At 40.0% G+C, this 18,850-nt stretch overlaps 2 protein-coding genes across 2 annotated transcripts; one reads left to right on the forward strand and one right to left on the reverse strand.

The window, feature by feature from the left end:
- Positions 1-4,859: 4,859 nt before the first annotated feature.
- On the reverse strand, positions 4,860-8,018 carry LOC139421220 (ubiquitin domain-containing protein UBFD1-like). The gene is made up of 7 exons (XM_071171901.1): positions 7,966-8,018; positions 6,904-7,191; positions 6,584-6,792; positions 6,392-6,457; positions 5,557-5,662; positions 5,388-5,470; positions 4,860-5,228 (listed from the first exon to the last, which is right to left on the reverse strand). Exons 1-7 carry the CDS (start codon positions 7,979-7,981, stop codon positions 5,118-5,120), a joined length of 879 nt encoding a protein of 292 aa, XP_071028002.1. The 5' UTR covers positions 7,982-8,018; the 3' UTR covers positions 4,860-5,117.
- A 38-nt stretch (positions 8,019-8,056) lies between these two features.
- On the forward strand, positions 8,057-18,326 carry LOC139421219 (UNC93-like protein MFSD11). The gene is made up of 13 exons (XM_071171900.1): positions 8,057-8,611; positions 9,576-9,631; positions 9,792-9,899; positions 10,060-10,139; positions 12,088-12,184; positions 12,296-12,354; positions 12,532-12,679; positions 12,872-12,921; positions 13,086-13,151; positions 13,235-13,360; positions 13,463-13,637; positions 13,766-13,901; positions 17,260-18,326. Exons 1-13 carry the CDS (start codon positions 8,522-8,524, stop codon positions 17,413-17,415), a joined length of 1,347 nt encoding a protein of 448 aa, XP_071028001.1. The 5' UTR covers positions 8,057-8,521; the 3' UTR covers positions 17,416-18,326.
- The last annotated feature ends 524 nt before the right edge of the window (positions 18,327-18,850 follow it).

Genomic DNA, 18,850 nt, shown 5'->3' on the forward strand with positions numbered 1-18,850 from the left:
TCAAAACCACAGCAGACAGTCATCAACCTTTTCTTCCTTTTATTCACTTTAAATGATGTATATATATCTGTGTAATAGCATCAGCAAATGTAAGGTATTTCCAGTGTGGTAGCTTACAGTCTCCTGAAGGGTAAGCAGGAGGCGTTGAGTATGTCAGAGGACTGGAGCAGGTTTCTGTTGAGGAACTTCAGGTAGTTCCTCAGTCTGTTGTCAAACCAGCGGTCAACCTCAGCCTTGTCATCAGTGGCCAGAGCCAAAGGCCAGACGCAGGGCAGGACTGGACGCTTCACATCATCCGGAAGATTCTCATACAGACAGATAATGATCAAAGTCAAAGGACTGAGAATGCACCATTTAACAGTTTTTTCTTTCAGTAAATCCTAAGAAAGGGATACTCAGTGAGTGCTTGAAAATGGTGACCACAATCAGCAGTGTGTGTCCTTACGGTTTCCAGAACTCTGGAGTTTTTTTGTTTTTTGTAGTTTCGGAAGATTGTGCAGAGCTTAGTCTTGTTGTCCACCACCTCTGGCTTCCTGAGGATGGTGCTGAGCTCTGAGGGATGCATGGTGTTGAGCAGCTGGAAAAACAGATAGCATAGGATACACAGAGACTCGAGGCCAGAACACACTTTCCAAAAGTTGAAGTGCAGCTGAAACAAGTTCAATGCACTGTACCCCAGATTCCCGCTGTGGTGGAATAAGGGAGAGGAAGTTGGTCAACTTTGGGAATGTAAAGTTGAGGAAAGATTGTCTCAGGAACATAAAGAAGCTGTTGTTCCTATAGCAACGTAGTGGAGTTGATTCTGCGAACAATGAGATAAGGTAAATTAATTCGTTCCTCATTTGGTCCAGCATTAAGCCCAAAACTACAGCCCTCAGACCATGGTATATAAAACCCATTATTCTACATTATCATGCATTTAGGGAGAATTATAGAGAGAAGGATCATAAGAAGTAAAGTGAGATACTACTACTATTACTGGTAACTCGTACTTTGTTGAGGAAAGATCTACTTGCTACGATTGTAATATGTTGTTATATCACCAAGCTGTCTGGAAAGATTCACCCATTTTAAATGTTAGATCATTTTTCTGCATCTCTTGAACTTTGTTTATTCATTCCTGGGGTCATTTCATGTTTCATGTGCATCTGAGCTATTGCCGTTCAAGCAGGCAAACATACAGCTGGTATGATAAGTTTTGCATAATATGATGACATAAAAAAGTACATAATTTTCCTTAGAAATATAGTGAAGTAAAAGTAAAGTACAGTTACCCCAAAAAACAACTTAAGTAATACTTTCAAGTATTTTGACTTAAGTACTTCACACCACTGGAGATGATGACTAGGTGAATACCTCTGAGAGGGATGATTATTTGATGCTGGACAGCAGCCTGTGTGCCGTTGGACAGTGATGGTAGGATATAGTTCAGCAACACCACTCTGTAGATGACAGAAGCCAGAAAGAGCACCCATTGATATGCATTGTCAAGCACAACTAAGAGCAGTAATGTACTGTACACGAAGGTCAGTTGCAAACATGCATCACATTATTATAAATTATTAGTGTTTCTATAATACACTGTGCTGATCTTACGTTTCTTGGCTGGTGTTGCAGTCTCTGTGTCTGACGATGTTGAAGAGGGGGGCCACATGCTCCTCTGTTAGGTTTGGTAAAAGTGGGCGGAGTCTCTGGAGTCTCTCTCTCTCAGTCTCCCCAACCACACCAGCACCTCAGGGTCTTTGATGGAGGGATCTGATAGGTTGGCATTGTCAAACACCTGCTGGAGCAGCACCTGACGCACATCCACCGGAAGGTGAAGACCCTGAAGGACAGAAACACATGTGGTGATTGTACTAAGCAAAGGTATATAGGAAACAAGGCAGTGGCATAAGAATTGACCATGGACATCACTCATCCATACCTCAACAGCTGGAGAAACGATGTCAAAGAACTCGCCCAGATCTCTGGGAAGCACATAAATCAGTATCGTGTGGACATCTCCAAGGTTTCTGAGCTGACCAGGGGTGGAGGCCACCTCCCTCAGCTGCCTGGGGCTCAGCATAGGCAGGACATCCATCTACACAGTGGAATAAGAACATGGATTCAAACTGGTTACAAATGACTATTGGATGAATCCGTAAGTTCAAAAGGTCAAAATCATGAACTAGTACCAACCACTGAGAAGTTTCCATGCAATCGTTTGAGTTCTTCTAGGGGCGCAAAACCAACAAACAGCCCAAAGTACTTTTTAAGCGAGTCAGCGCTGTTGTTGGAGTGGTTGACACAGTTGGGGTCTGAAATAAGAAAAATATTTTCAAAGGTTGGAGAAATATAGCAGTCTTTCTATCCTAACTGATTACAATTCCTTTGTCTTCGACATGCTTAGTAAAATTACATTTTCAGGTATCCTTGATATTACAGAATTATTAAAAATGTACCTTCAGTGTCATTGAGCTCAATGAAATCAGTGTAGATCAAAAGCTGTCTTTGTCTGCCCATAGCTGAGTTAGCAGGGTTAGGGTTAGCTGGTTGATGACCTACAGCTTCCACTCTGTGAAGGCAAAGACACCACATTGAAGTACTAGATCAAGTGAGGGCAAATAGTCAGCCACATGAAAATAAAATGTATGTTTTCACATACAAAATCTGGTAGGTCCCACAAGTGAAGTTCTTGGTGCTAAGACAGGACAGGAACTCTCTGGAGGCTTGCAGGAGGAAGGGATGGAGATTCCTCAGGAACCACTTGCGGATGTTTTTCCTAGCCACCGTGCTTCTACTCCTGCATTGCTTGTTGTTTGGGGTTTAGGCTGGGTTTCAGTACAGCACTTTGAGATATCAGCTGATGTAAGAAGGGCTATATAAATAAATGTGATTTTGATTTGAATAATAACCCATTGAGAGGCCAGCAAAACGTCACTAAAATTACTAGAGTATACCAAAGGGTGATGATCTTTACTGGAAACTTGGAGCCACCTGGGTTAAAGGTCTTTCTCTAGCCATGTCGATGTCAATAAAAATGACTTATTATTCGTAGTCTGGAAACGGAAGTATTATTATAACCACTGTAACCATTGTAATATTATCATTATAACATTCCTAATTGTAAGTATGTCAAGTACAATGTTTAAATTGATGGTTCTCTGACAACTCCAAGAGATGGTTGCAATATGATATGTTTTTTATTGCCAGACAACACTGATATGCTCTTATAAGCTGGTTGCTTAATTTACATTTAGTTCAGCATCTGCTCAGTTGATGACCTTATTACTGGCAAAAGTATAACCAGTTAATATCACTACAGCGTCAGTCCCAAACAACTTATTTCCGTTATTTGCTTTTAAAGTGTCTGTATATTTTTTGCAGATTTGAAAAAATACATTTTTAGGCTTTGGAAATTTGAATGGACATTGGCAAAACTTGGACTTCATATGCTTTTCAGTGTTTGTATATTTATGAAATACTTTAAATAAAATGATGTATTTGAATGTTGCAGTTACTGGTTCTTATCTGTATATAAATTCATTAAGGCCTTTGCATTTCTGAAAAATTATACCCACGGCAGATGATATTGCTATCAACAAGAAATGTAAAAGTGTGACATTGTGCCCTTCTCCTGTAGGAACAGCATAGTGCATCTAAACCAGGGATGGGCCCTCGGATCAAATTGATTTATTTTTAACTCAGTAGGTGTCTCAAGTTGCTGTTGCAAGCTAGAATGGTAGAATACACTTAAGGTGCAATTTCAAAATTTGGTTGAGCATTAAGCAGTTTTTCTCTTGCTATGTCAGTCACTGATAGTCCCTCACATAGCCCATTTCAGCTAACATTTTTTTAGATTGGTAAATTAGTCTAATGGCCAGCTACATTATCTGAATTTAGTAATCATGGTCGATTTACCGTCCGGGAGGCCCCCATTGATTTTGTTAGTCAGTCTCACTCAGTTATAATTTTAAAAACATTTCTCTCTGTCCACCCTATGGCAAAATGTGTAGAATTACAGGAAATTAGCTGTAAAACAGCAAGTTTTCCTCTTTGCCCCATTGCAAAATTTGTAGAATTATATTAAAATGTGTTATATAATTACAAGATCTTGTCTCTGAAATATGACAGAATGTGTAGAATTGCAGCAAACTTGCTTTAAAACAGCAACATTTTCTCTATACCCCATGGAAAAATGTGTAGAATCGTACTAAATAAACTAAAGCAGAATTACATAATATATGCTGTCAAGAGGGAGGCTGCTAATGTGGTGATGGGGGAGGGGAATCACGAGGAACTGCGGCCCCTCATGATGAGTTCAGATTTTTTGTGGCCCCCATCAGTTGCAGTTGTTGATCTAAACCATGTGATTATACTAATTCCCTTTGCATGTGACAGAGGTCTCATGATAGCATGACACTGGATTGCAGTAATGCTCAATGTCTGGCCTGATGCAGAATAGAAACATATTCTGAATCATCTGTGAGACTATTCCACACCATACCACAGCACCCACTCTTCTTTTTAAATAATCAACAGAAATCCCCCTTCAACTATAAATGATGATTGTAAATAGCAAAACTTACATGAGTAAGTTTCTTACCACTTTAAGTTATATAGTGATCTACTTCTGCTGAGGGAATCTTCTTAAATTCCATTAGATGTTTAAATAATTTCTGTTAACATGAACATTTATCATGACTACAAGTAAACCAATATCTTGAGACCTTTAGAAACTGTATTCAACTTTGGCAAGTTTGCTTGTGTTGATCCATAGAATAAATAAACATAGGCTACCACATACTAGTCCAGCTTTTTTCTTTTTTTCCTTAAATACATTTTATTACTTTAAGAATAACTGAAAAATGCATCAGCAATCTCTGTACATTTAGTTTTATTGTTTTCCCTTGGGTTTGCTCAATTTTTTATGATGAACTGGGCTGAGGAATATGATGATGCCTCATAGTGCACTTGAAACCCCAAATAATATGATTAGTCCATTGGCATCCTTCAGTTTGCTTCTCTAATATGCTTCAATGTTAAGTTCCTTAGGACTCCTTGTTGTCTCCAGATCCCCATTTTCATATGTTCCTGTTCTAGATCACAGTTTTTCCACTGTCAGTAATAGAGGCACATTAGAAATACTGCCACTTTCCAAGGACTGTGTCTTTGATTGCATCAACAAACTGAATTGGCACCCAGTAGACCCAATACTGAGAGGCTTCTGTTGGACCCAACTGAAACGCCTAGGAAAGTGAATGAGAGAAAATGAATTGCACCATAAATGACAGTAAGATAGCTACTTTTGACAAAATACAAAGTAATGTATGTGTTTATGGAAAAAAACATACATTACATCAACTGTCAATCTGGCTTGTGCAGTTTGTAGTAAGGAAACGTGTTACCATCATGTGATAATCCTCATGGCCTTCAATGGGTTCAGTCACCACATGTTTGATGGATCCCATTGGGATTTTCTCTGTCCTCTCTGTAGGAGAATGTACACAGATAAGGGTGAGTGCCATAACACTTTTTCCTTATACACAATCCAACTAAACCAGGGTGTCATCTCACCCTTAGTTCCAATCCACAGTTGATCTTGTTCCAGTTTGAAGGTGAGACGAACTTTTCCACCAGATTTGTTGTACATTCCGGCTAAAGGCACTGTTGGTAAGCGTTCCTGTGTAACAAATGAGAGATCACTTGCTGGTCATTAGTGGAAGAACAAGAAAGTAATTCACAACGACCCATCTCCAAGCTCCTGAACGTGATACAGTGTTCCAGTGGAAATATCTGTGAGAAAAATATATAAACAGGGTAATATACACCAAGTATACAACACATTAGGAATACCTGCTTTTTCCATGACACAGACTGACCAGGTGAATCCATGTGAAAGCTATGATCCCCTTAATGATGTCACTTGTTAAATCCACTTCATTCAGTGTAGATGAAAGGGAGGAGACAGGTTAAAGAAGGATTTTTATGCCTTGAGACAATTGAGAAATGGATTGTGTGTGTGCCATTCAGAGGGTGAATAGGGAAGACAAAAGATTTAAGTGCTTTTGAATGGGGTATGGTAGTAGGTGCCAGGCACACCGGTTTGTGTAAAGAACTGCAACGCTGCTGGGTTTTTTACTCAGTTTCCCATTGGTGTCAAGAACATTCCACTACCCAAAGGACATCCACCCAACTTGACACAACTGTGGGAATCATTGGAGTCAACATGGGCCAGACACCTTGTAGAGTCCATGCCCCAAATAATTGAGGCTGTTCTGGGGGCAAGGGATGGGGGGCTGCAACAATATTAAGAAGGTGTTCCTAATGCTTGGTATACTCAGTGTAAAACAACCATTAAAAGCATACTTTCCCAACCATCATTCATTCGGGTTTTGTTGAAAATACTCACCTTTGTTCCTTTAACAGATGGCATTATGTCCTCTGGTTTGCCTTTGTCCAACACCTTTCTGTGTTGCTGAAATTCAATACATTATTATAAGTTCACAGTTGAATAAAAAACATCATAAGCTGTGACCATACCTTGGGCAAAGAAGTTGTTCATTTACAAATATGGAACTCAAAAGACGTTGAAAAGTCCTACTTTTTGCCGACACAAAGGTTCCTTTTTGTTTTCTTCAGCTTTAACTTCCTGCTGAATAACCTCTTTTGGAGTATTTACAGCTAGTACATCATTTATTGTAGATCCGACCACCATTATTTTTGCACCATTTGTAACTTTAATTTCACGTAGCGTCTTATCTTCTGGTAGCAGTCCCTTGTACATCACTTTCTGCATAGCAGGTGGAAGACCTATTAACATAGAGAGAGAGAAAAATAGAGAGTGGTTGAGAGACATTAATCAACACTGTGACTGTTATACATATCCAAGTAGTTAGTACGCAAGCCTAAACAACTACTTACCAGTGAGTGAATGGATTCGCTCTTTCAGTTTGGCTCCAGTGCCATCTAAAGGAATCTTGAGATCATACTTATTCTTGTTCCAAATAATCTTTAGATCCACCATCTCCTTTCCTTCATCACTGTCATCTCCATTGCTGACAGTGGGGTCCTGAGTTGAAGAGCTTTCCCCGGCATTATCTGTCCGAGACACAGTTTCCGATACTTCAGCATTTCCTTCACCAACATTTTCACACAGTGGTTGTGGCTCTTTCAACGTGGCTTCAGTTTCCATTACGACTTCTTCATTTCCTATGAAAGGATTGTGAAAGTCATAGTTTAGCTGAGAATTCTCAACTCCACAAGAATTATCAGCTATTATCAGCTATGTCAACACTCAATGTTTGGGAATAGTTTGTCACATTAGGTCTTCTCAGCCAAGTAATAACTAGCAAGTATGGCTTCATGCAGCTCGTTTGTTATGACAAAGCAGCAGCAAGCAACTGGCTGGTTGACCTATTTGGTATTCTGTGGGTCGTTTAGCTACGTTAGCTAAATCTGACATCTCACGTGGCTGTTAGCGAGTTACTGTAGCTTATTTGCAAATAGCGCTAACTACCTAGTCATGCTAGCTAAGTTAGCTGACACATCCCAAGCTACATTTGCAGTCAGATAGAGTTGGCTAGCTAGTTAACATAACTTGATAGCTTATAAATGCCTAATATAGCTAAGGCTGATAGCTACAAAATAACATAGCGATAGCTACAACTATTACACTTGTCCTAGGTTTCTAGAATCAAATTACAACTTATGTAACAGTAGCTCTAGTTATTTTGGCTATGTAACAAAATCGAAAGAGCTAACGTTATCTAGCTAAATATGGTTGGCTAGCAGCTAGCCAGTGACCAGGATAACCGGGCGAACCTTGGATTATGAAGAAAATAGGATTTCAAATCCAATTGACATGTTCAATTTGCACCAACATCATAAATACGATTAAATTCCTAAATTAATGATTTGAAAATTGATAAATTGCGCCGCATAGATTTGTGGCAAGCATAGCATTATATTTTTTTCAATACCTACCATCCTGGGTCGCCATGATGATTGTGTACAATATGAAGTGAGACTGCTGGGAAACGGACGCGCTGACGTGTATTGGTCCTACGGGGCTTCCATTGTATGTAAAGCGTTTGATAAATCTCAACTGTTTGCTTGGTTTCTAATGAAAGTCATTTGGCAGTTGTCCCCCCCACAACAACGACATAAAGCTTGGTCGTATTATATGCGATCACGAGAAACTTCGCTAGCTAGCTATTAGATACATAGCCTACTAACTACAACAATCTACCAAATGTGCTAATGGCAGGGTTATGCTGAATTGGCTCGTGCTGATAACTTATTGACAGAGAGAGCGTGAAGAAGAAAAGTTACCATATGGATTTTTGAGGAAGAGTAGCCGAAAAGTGCAACGGCGTGGGTGTCTAGTTAGATTCTATGCTTTTTGTATTTGTTTAGCCATCTCAGAAATGTCTGGTCGACGCAAGAAGTGTAACTGTTGGAATAATCTTATCTCATTGCATTGAGTGCTGTGTAGCGATCTGGGACATCTACCAAGAGGTGGTGCAAGAATAATATAATCATGGCAGACCTCAGGATTTACAACGTTGTCATTCTGGGACTAGGATTTCTGTTCATTTTCACTGCTTTCACCACCTGTGGAAACATTGAAGTAAGTCAAAGAACACACTTTCACTTGTGTGACCTAAACCGAAGTCGTTGCCTAGGCAAACTATATTGACTGGTAATGTGTTTTGTTTGCTAGAGTCAATATCACTGGAGAAAATTCACACCTACCCAATGATATTTCAGATACCAGCAACTTCCTAACTAGCTAATTTATCTGAAATTGACAGCTGTTTGACCTCTCCCCTTCAAATGACCTGTCATGTAGGCTACATACTCGAATTAATCAGAAATATAATATATGTTGTCATTTGACATGCTTGTAATGTATTAACTGATCAGTTGTTTTGTTTGCTAAATAGTCAATTTCACTTGAGACAATGGACAGTTACCCATTGATAACTGCTATCTAAATTTGGTAGCTGTTTGATATCTTAAAAGTGGGTACATTAGACATGTTATAATTGTTTATCATTCAAGGTACATCAATATTTATATATTTCTTAATTCCATTCTGTTACTTTTAGATCTGTGTGAAATGTTAGGTATTACTGCACTGCTGGAGTTATTAACGCAAGCATTTCGCAACACCCGCAATAACATCTGCTAAATATGTGAATGCGACCAATACAAATTTATTTGAATTGTTGTCATTTTGCAGTCATGCTTTGCTTTTTTCAAGTCCATTGACTTTGACTCTCAAGTTTAAGAACTTTTACCCCATGATAAATTGCATCAGTTTATTTTCTTGTGCATCTTCCAGCTCACATGATGTCCTCAGCAGCCTTGTCAGTGGTGCATTGTTGGAGGAGTCCTGGGTCAGGCGCATCTTGTGTTTCCAATTTCTTCATCAGTCAATAGATTGTCATGCCAAAGGAATTACTCAAATTAATACATGTAAACGTCAATCTCAACAGGGCACATAGGTAGTGGTGGCAGCAATATTTGAGAACATATTTTCTATGTTCATATGATTCACATTAATATCCCATTTCTTCTCTATTTTAAAGCAAACCATAGTTAAAAGCCTGGACAATGATACCTTCACTGGAAGTGGTTATCACAGGTGAGTTGGATGGTGTTACCATAGGCAACATATTGGAAAACCACATTATCTCAGCAAAATGAGTGGGGGAGATAATGTGCATCTTTCAGAATCATTGACCCTTATACCAGACACTAAACTTTTTTCTCTGTACTGTTTTCTTTCTGTCCTTGTACAACAGCCTTGGAATCATCTATGGAATTTTTTCATTTTCAAATTTGTTAGCTCCAACTGTTGTTGCAATAATTGGACCACAGTTTACAATGTTTTTCAGTGGAATTCTTTACAGGTGAGTATCATGAATTCTAAAGGAATTACCCCCCCCCCCCCCCCCCCATTCATTTTCTATTTGCAGGTCAGTAGTTGGTTGATATTTCTGTCTGAAGTAGTTGTCTAGTTATAACAAGGTCACGTGCTGTTGTTTGTTATGGTTCCATTCTTTTCCATAGTGGTTACGTAGCTGTATTCATCACCCCATCAACATGGTCCTTTTACTTCACCTCAGTACTAATCGGCATAGGAGCAGCCAGTAAGTCCGGTTTCATGGGATCTCTCCTTTGTTCCCTCTGCTATCTGGTTAACATTACTACAGAATCTACAGAATCCTTCACATCATTTCATATTGGCACAAATTACATTGAACTGTCATGATTTACATGGCAGTTTGGTATAAAGTAATATACACTATATTACAAAGGACTGTATGTGGACACCCCTTCAAATTAGTAGATCTGTCTATTTCAGCTACACCCGTTGCTGACAGGTGTATAAAATCGAGCACACAGCCATGCAGTCTCCATAGCGAAACATTGGCAATAGAATCATCTTACTGAAGAGCTCAGTGACTTTCAACGTGGCACCGTCATAGGATTCCACTTAGTTTGTCAAATTTCTGCCCTGCTAAAGCTACCCCGGTCAACTGTAAGTGCTGTTATTGTGAAGTGGAAACGTCTAGGAGAAACAACTGCTGAGCCGTGAAGTGGTAGGACACACAAGCTCACAGAACGTGGCTGCCAAGTGCTGAAGCACGTAGTGCATAAAAATCATCTGTCCTTGCTTGCAACACTCACTACCTGGTAGCAACATCAGCACAATAACTGTTCGTCGGGAGCTTCATGAAATGGGTTTCCATGGCCGAGCAGCTGCACACAAGCCTAAGATCACCATGTGCAATGCCAAGTGTCGGCTGGAGTGGTGTAAAGCTTGCTGCCATTGGACTCTGGAGCAGTGGAAACGAGTTCTCTGGAGTGATTAATCACACGTCACCATATGACAATCTGACGGACGAATCTGGGTTTGGCGGATGCCGGGAGAACACTACCTGCCCGAATGCATAGTGTAAAGTTTGGTGGAGGAGGAATAATGGTCTGGGGCTGTTTTTCATATTTCTGACTATAGACCCTTGAAGAGAAATCTTAACGCTACATCATACAATGACATTTCTGTGCCTCCAACTTTGTGGCAACAGTTTGGGGAAAGCACTTTCCTATTTCAGCATGACAATTCCCCAGTGCACAAAGCGAGGTCCATACAGAAATGGTTTGTTGAGATCGGTGTGGAAGAACTTGACTGGCCTCCACAGAGCCCTGACCTCAACCGCAATGAACACCTTTGGGATGAATTGGAATGCTGACTGTGAGCCAGGCCTAATTGCGCCAAACCTCGCTCTTGTGGCTGAATGGAAGCAAGTCCCCGCAGCAATGTCCCAACATCTAGTGGAAAGCCTTCACATAAGAGTGGAGGCTGTTATAGCAGCAAAGGAAGGACCAACTCCCTTTTAATGCCCGTGATTTTGGAATGAAATGTTCGACGAGTAGGTGTCCACATACTTTTGGTCACGTAGTGTATATTTCACCTCTCTGTGCATATGCCTAATCCAATCCAAAATTCTCTACATGCCTCTGGAGTCTGCTATTCTCTTATGCATGCCATTCATTCCTAACAAATTTGTAAACTGAGTTGTACCCATTTTTTTGCTGTCGGAATAATGATTTGTAAGTTGTAAGTAGATCAAATGCCATAGTAATTACACGGTGTTATAAACAGTTATCAATATGGGTACGGCAGATCAAATCAAGAAGGAGCACATGACCTGCATGCATGGTAAAGGGTATTGAGTCTGTCTTGTCAGTTGCTGAGCTTTGGACAAAAGTTACCATGGTTATGATGTCTGAAATGGAGCTTGTTAATGATTTACATAAAAGGGAAATTCCGGGGTTATGTTCATTATCTCTGATCTCAAGCAAAGCAAACATTTTACAAACGGGAGAGCTAAATGAGAATTCTTAGAGCAGATGAACCAAATTGTTTGATAATGTTAGTTTGTGCCAAATAAAATAGACACATTTTCCCTGAATAGTTCCCCGATAATGCATTTTGATCAATTCAAATGTCATCAAATAGCAACCATCTCTATTCATTACATCTGCAGTTCCTAATCAGCCTCTCTCACTCTTTGTTTGTATCCCTTTCATCAGTGCTTTGGACAGCTCAAGGACACTTCCTTGTGGAGAACTCCGATGCTTCCACCATCAATAGGAACACAGGGATGTTTTGGGCCCTTTTACAGTGCAGGTATATTAATAGTATATATTAATGGTAGGCTACATAATAATGGCAGTAATTTCCATTATTTGGTGACCTAGAGCAGAAGGTGTAATTGTAACACATTGTTTTCTTTTTCAGCATGTTATTTGGCAATCTTTACATTTATTTTGATTGGAATGGAAGGATAGAAATATCAGGTATGTGCATGTGAAGATCATCCAATGGGAAAATATGGAGAAAAGAGAGCTAACATTAATGAAAACTTTTTCATTAAGGATATGACTCATACGTCCTTCCAATAGTGTTGCCCTACTTAGTAATGATGTGTGTTCTCTGTTTGACACTGTTTCCTTTGTTCTTGATGTCCCTCTCAGATAGGAGCAGAAAGACTATCTTTATTGGTCTGCTGGTTACCTCAGTGCTGGGAACACTCAGCTTCCTGGCTCTGAGAAAGACTCTTCCACCAGAGGAGGAGATGCTCAATGAAGAGGAAGGCCAGCCTTTGCTCTCATCCCGCATGATGTTAGTTTCCTAATTAACTGACAGTACTCTCTCACTGTACCCTTATTTCAATGGGAATCTATGGCACTGCGTTTGGTGTCTCTGTTTTAAATGATGGTTATTCATTCTGCTATGAATTTGAATATCACAGTATTGAAAATAAATATTGTTTGTCTTGCTAATTTGATAATTTTCCATCTTAATGTTTGGCAGGTATAAGCAAAGAGCCAACTCTGCAGTACAAGATGCAAAGTCAGAATTCAGTAAGTTAATGTAGCTTCACAGGCACATTTGTTATTATACAATCAATCATTGATCTATTCCTTTGGGTTAAAGGGCACCTCCGTTACCTTGCTTTTGTTGTTTCACTGTTTTACTATCCTGTTAGTCATCTAAAGCAATTCCTTGTGTGTTTCCTTCTCTTCAGAGACAATCCTGCAACTGCTCAAAACCAAAACCATATTGCTTCTGAGCTGTTGCATGGCATACAGTGGTAAGTAGATTGTACTGCACATCCAAAAGTCCAGACATTTCCCTCAGAGGAATAGTGTTTTTACCAGTGTGTTGTCATTGTAGGTCTGGAGCTATCTTTCTACAGTGGTGTGTATGGGACATGTATCGGGGCAACAACAGAGTTTGGAGCGGCAGCTAAAGGCTTGATTGGGATCTCTGGAATCGTGTTGGGGATTGGAGAGATAGTTGGTAGGTTTGTGTTGCCCAGTGTAACTTGTACCCATCACTCTTATGTTGCTGTTACAATCTAACAAGGAACTAGTTTGACAGTAATCTGATGTGATTTGTCAGGCGGAGGAGTCTTTGGACTAGTATGTAAGAATAACCGCTTCAGACGGACATCTGTGGTCTTCCTGGGGATGGTCGTCCATTTTGTCGCCTTCTACTTGATCTACCTCAACATCCCAGATGATGCCCCTGTGGTTTTAAAAACTAGCACACTGAACAAGCCATATCTGACACCAAGGTATTGCTTTAATATAAACAAAACAATAAAAGCAGGGCTATATATTGTTTTTATATTAATCAGAATGTCAGTTGAAAATGACCTGTTGTAACCCCCTCACAGTTGAGCGTCTCCTATCTGTTTCCTAGTATCTCTATCGCATTGCTCTGTAGTTTCCTGCTTGGACTCGGTGACAGCTGTTTCAACACTCAACTGTACAGCATCTTGGGGCGTGTTTATGCTGAGCAAAGCGCGCCTGCTTTTGCCATCTTCAAATTCATCCAGGTAACCCCCGAGAGAGCATGATACAGCTGATCGTTTACTAAAACATATGTACCAGCAACTGATACTGTGGTGCGCTGGGTGTAGTTCATTTCTGTATAGTTGATTAATAACTTAGGGCTGTTTAGGTATGCGTAGGCCGATGTACACTACCGGTCAAAAGTTTTAGAACACCTACTCATTAAAGTTTGTTTTTTGTGTGACTATTTTCTACATTAGAATAATAGAGACTATTTTCTATTAGTAGAATAATAGAGAAGGAATCTCGACTATGAAATAATACATATGGAATCATGTAAACTCAGCGAAAAAGAAACATCCCTTTTTCAGGACCCTGTCTTTCAAAGATAATTCGTAAAAACGCAAATACTTCACAGATCTTCATTGTAAAGGGTTTAAACACTGTTTCCCATGCTTGTTCAATGAACTATAAACAATTAATGAACATGCACCTGTGGAGCAGTTGTTAAGACACTAACAGCTTGCAGAGGGTAGGTAATTAAGGTCACAGTTATGAAAACTTAGGACACTAAAGAGGCCTTTCTACTGACTGAAAAACACCAAAAGAAAGATGCCCATGGTCCCTGCTCATCTGCGTGAACGTGCTTTAGGCATGCTGCAAGGAGGCATGAGGACTGCAGATGTGGCCAGGGAAATAAATTGCAATGTCCGTACTGTGAGATGCCTAAGACAGCGCTACAGGGAGACAGGACGGACAGCTGATCATCTTTGCAGTGGCAGACCACGTGTAACAACACCTGCACAGGATCGGTACATCTGAACATCGCACCTGCGGGACAGGCACAGGATGACAACAACTGCCCGAGTTACACCAGGAACGCATAATCCCTCCATCAGTGCTCAGACTGTTCGCAATAGGCTGAGAGAGGCCGGACTGAGGGCTTGTAGGCCTGTTGTAAGGCAGGTCCTCACCAGACATCACCGGCAACAACGTTGCCTAAGGGCACAAACCCACCATCGCTGGACCGAAGGAATAAGTGTTACACCGAGGCCTGTACTCTGGAGCGAGATCAATTTGGAGATGGAGGGTCCGTCATGGTCTGGGGCGGTGTGTCACAGCATCATCGGACTGAACCTGTTGTCATTGCAGGCAATCTCAACACTGTGTGTTACAGGGAAGACATCCTCCTCCCTCATGTGGTACCCTTCCTGCAGGCTCCTCCTGACATGACCCTCCAGCATGACAATGCCACCAACCATACTGCTCATTCTATGCGTGATTTCCTGCAAGACAGGAATGTCAGTTTCTGCCATGGCCAGTGAAGAGCCCGGATCTCAATCCTATTGAGCATGTCTGGGACCTGTTAGATCGGCGGTTGAAGGCTAGGGCCATTCTCCCCAGAAATGTCCAGGAACTTACAGGTCCCTTGGTGGAAGAGTGGGGTAACATCTCACAGCAAGAAATGGCAAATCTGGTGCAGTCCATGAGGAAGAGATTCATTGCAGTGCCTAATGCAGCTGGTTGCCACACCAGATACTGACTGTTACTTTTGATTTTGACCCCACCTTTGTTCAGGGACACATTATTCCATTTCTGTTAGTCACATGTCTGTGGAACTTGTTAAGTTTATGTCTCAGTTGTTGAATTTTGTTATGTTCTTACACATGTTAAGTTGCTGAAAATTAACACAGTAGACAGTGAGAGGACGTTTCTTTTTTGCTGAGTTTAGTAACCAAAAAAGTGTTAAACAAATCAACATATATATTCAAATAGCCACCCTTTGCATTGATGACAGCTTTGCACACACTTGGCATTCTCTCAACTAGCTTCATGAGGTAGTCACCTGGAATGCATTTCAAATAACAGGTTTGCCTTCTTAAATGTTAATTTGTGGAATTTCTTTCCTTCTTAATGTGTTTGAGCCAATCAGTTGTGTTGTGACAAGGTAGGGGGGTATACAGAAGACAGCTCTATTAGGTAAAAGACCATGTCCATATTATGGCAAGAACAGCTCAAAAGAGAAACTACTGTCCATCATTACTTTAAGACATGAAGGTCAGTCAATATGGAACATTTCAAGAACTTTGAAAGTTGCTTCAACTGCAGTCGCAACAACCATCAAGCACTATGATGAAACTGGCTCTCATGAGGACCGCCACAGGAACTTAAGAGCCAGAGTTACCTCTGCTGCAGAGGATAAGTTCATTAGAGTTACCAGCCCCAGAAATTGCAGCCCAAATAAATGAGTTCAAGTAACAGACACCTCAACATCAACAGTTCGGAGGAGACTGTGAATCAGGCCTTCATGGTCGAATTGCTGCGAATAAAGGACACTAAAGGACACCAAGAATAAGAAGAGACTTGCTTGGGCCAAGAAACATGAGCAATGGACATTAGACCAATGAGAATTTGTCCTTTGGTCTGGTCCAAATTGGAGATTTTTGGTTCCAACAGCCGTGTCTTTGTGAGACGCGGTGTGGGTGAACAGATGATCTCCGCATGAGTGTTTCCTATCATAAAGCATGGAGGTGGAGGTGTTATGGTGTGGGGGTGCTTTGCTGGTTACACTGTCTGTGATTTATTATTTAACCAGCATGGCTACCACAGCATTCTGCAGCGGTACACCATTCCATCTGGTTTGCGCTTAATCCAACTATCATTGGGTTTTCAACAGGACAATGACGCAACACACCTCCAGGCTGTGTAAGTGCTATTCTACCAAGAAGGAGAGTGATAAAGTGCTACATCAGATGACCTGGCCTGCACAATCCCCCGACCTCAACCCAATTGAGATGGTTTGGGATGAGTCAACCCGCAGAGTGAAGGAAAAGCAGCCAACAAGTGCTCAGCATATGTGAGAACTCCTTCAAGACTGTTGGAAAAGCATTCCAGCTGGTTGAGAGAATGCCAAGAGTGTGCCAAGCTGTCACCATGGAAAGGGTGGCTATTTGAAGAATGAAGAATGTCAAATATAAAATATATTTTGATTTGTTTAACACTTTTTTGGTTACACACATTCCATATGTGTTATTTCATAGTTTTGATGTCTTCACTATTATTCTACAATGTAGAAAATAGTAAAAATAAAGAAAACCCCTTTTGAATGAGTAGGTGTTCTAAAACTTTAGACCGGTAGTGTATCCCTTGTGTGGTTATACTGTAAGAATAACTAGAGTGAAGGACGATTGAAGGCCTTCTTGTGTCGGTCTATTTAGCCACTCAAAACATGCATTATTGTTATTTTATAGCTGTAGGTACCAATTTGTTTATTACATTAGTATTCTGTAAGAACTCACAATCTAAGACACAATGCATGCATTACTGTGACAGAGTAGTAACACAAAGTCAACTCTTTGTATTACTTTCAACAAGTTTTTGTTTTCTTCTTTCCTTTGCCAGTCCATTTTTGCAGCAGTTGCCTTCTTCTACAGTGGCTACTTGCTGTTGACATGGCAACTGCTCATTATGGTCATCCTGGGCTTCACTGGAACACTCTGCTTCTTCATGGTGGAAAGAATACAGAACTTCTCTGTAGACCTACAACAAGAGTATTAGGACCCATCATTTCAACACGGGCACAGTCAAATGACTTACATTTCTTGGTTTTTTAACAGGAAAGATACTTTGCACCTTCAATATCTTAGCTTTAACTTATCTTGCACAATACACTAATTATAACATGAGTAAATGTAATTTAAAAAAAAACTTTTCCAATAGGATTGTGTATGTGTAATATAAGACCACTCACCTGATGTATTGGCTGTCTTTATGCATTGCTCTCAGGGTTGTTATTTAAGATAGTCTCATTGTTGCAAAATCTATGGTAGTGTTATAATACATCATACATTTCATAACGTGATGGAATTGTTTTTAGATGTTTGTTTTGAATTTAAGATGCATACTAAACAGAAGAAATGTTGATATTGAGGCTTATATAATGATCTTACTGTTTCAGAAAAAATGTTAATAGTGACAAAATCACGCTAGCTATAGTATGTACGGGAAACGATATTGATGTATACCTCTAAATTTAATGCTGTGTCGAAATGTGTATAGATAGACAAAATTGTCCAAATTTAGTCAATGACAATTCTCAACATCCACCATGCCAAAGCTTACAGGAGCTATCCAGTGATTTAAAAAAAAACAATATTGCCTTGTAATAATACAATTACTGTACAACTTATTTTCAGTGCCCATAGCATGTAGCAGAGTAGTTAAAAAATACATCTATATGCATGAACATTTATGGTATCCTTTACTTCCATTTTATTATATTTTTCATTTTACACTTCAAAATGTTGTCAGTCATGCATACTAAGTGCCTGTTAATGTTTTGGTTGCTTGTATCTGTTTATAAAGACTTTGAAAAAACACAATTGGTTAAAGTAACCTATTTGCCGTATGTGTCCTCTGTGGCAACGAGAAGGTACAAACACAATCTGATTTTTAAACATTTAAACCAACAGGTGCGCTTACTTGTGCTTCTTCGGTTTGTGTCTCTCAAAGTGTTGGTAGACGTCACTGAGTAAGTGCAACACTTTCATTTTTACTGGGAATTGCAGTTCTAGATTGCACATTCATTATCAGAGGTTATTGTGTGGGACAACAACGTGCAATACACATTATGCTCAGGAGATGGTGCTAAAATACAACTGTAGGCATCAATTTAGATCAGAATGAAGGAAACAGTAACGTTGATCATACAATAAAAAGCACTCTAATTAAACTCCTATTTCAACTATTCCTTTCTAAAGACTGTCAGGTTGCACCTATACTGTTGCGGTTCTCCTTTTCTTATATGCAGGAAAAGGATATGTTAACTCAGTCCAAGCAGAGACGTTTGCATCCTCATGATAATGCACTTCTCTTTTTTCCCACCATGGGAAAAAATAATAGTAGATATTTATAATAGATTGCGTGTGCTGTTTTCGATTGCAAGTTCTTTCTGGTACTGCACGTTATATAAAATGTGTGATACATACAATGG

The sequence above is a fragment of the Oncorhynchus clarkii genome, chromosome 12 (genome assembly GCF_045791955.1).
Source record: "Oncorhynchus clarkii lewisi isolate Uvic-CL-2024 chromosome 12, UVic_Ocla_1.0, whole genome shotgun sequence".
NCBI classification, from domain to species: Eukaryota; Metazoa; Chordata; class Actinopteri; order Salmoniformes; family Salmonidae; genus Oncorhynchus; species Oncorhynchus clarkii.

What these genes read in the sequence shown, in the direction of transcription:
- LOC139421220 (XM_071171901.1), bottom strand. An exon ending in CATCTGTTAAAGGAACAAAG is followed by an intron (nt 5,663 to 6,391) that starts GTGAGTATTTTC and finishes TTTGTTACACAG; the next exon opens with GAACGCTTACCAACAGTGCC. An exon ending in ACTGTGGATTGGAACTAAGG is followed by an intron (nt 5,471 to 5,556) that starts GTGAGATGACAC and finishes ATTCTCCTACAG; the next exon opens with AGAGGACAGAGAAAATCCCA.
- LOC139421219 (XM_071171900.1), top strand. Translation starts at nt 8,522, where the DNA reads ATGGCAGACCTCAGGATTTACAACGTTGTCATTCTGGGACTAGGATTT. An exon ending in CTGTTGCATGGCATACAGTG is followed by an intron (nt 13,152 to 13,234) that starts GTAAGTAGATTG and finishes TTGTCATTGTAG; the next exon opens with GTCTGGAGCTATCTTTCTAC. An exon ending in GGGGATTGGAGAGATAGTTG is followed by an intron (nt 13,361 to 13,462) that starts GTAGGTTTGTGT and finishes GTGATTTGTCAG; the next exon opens with GCGGAGGAGTCTTTGGACTA.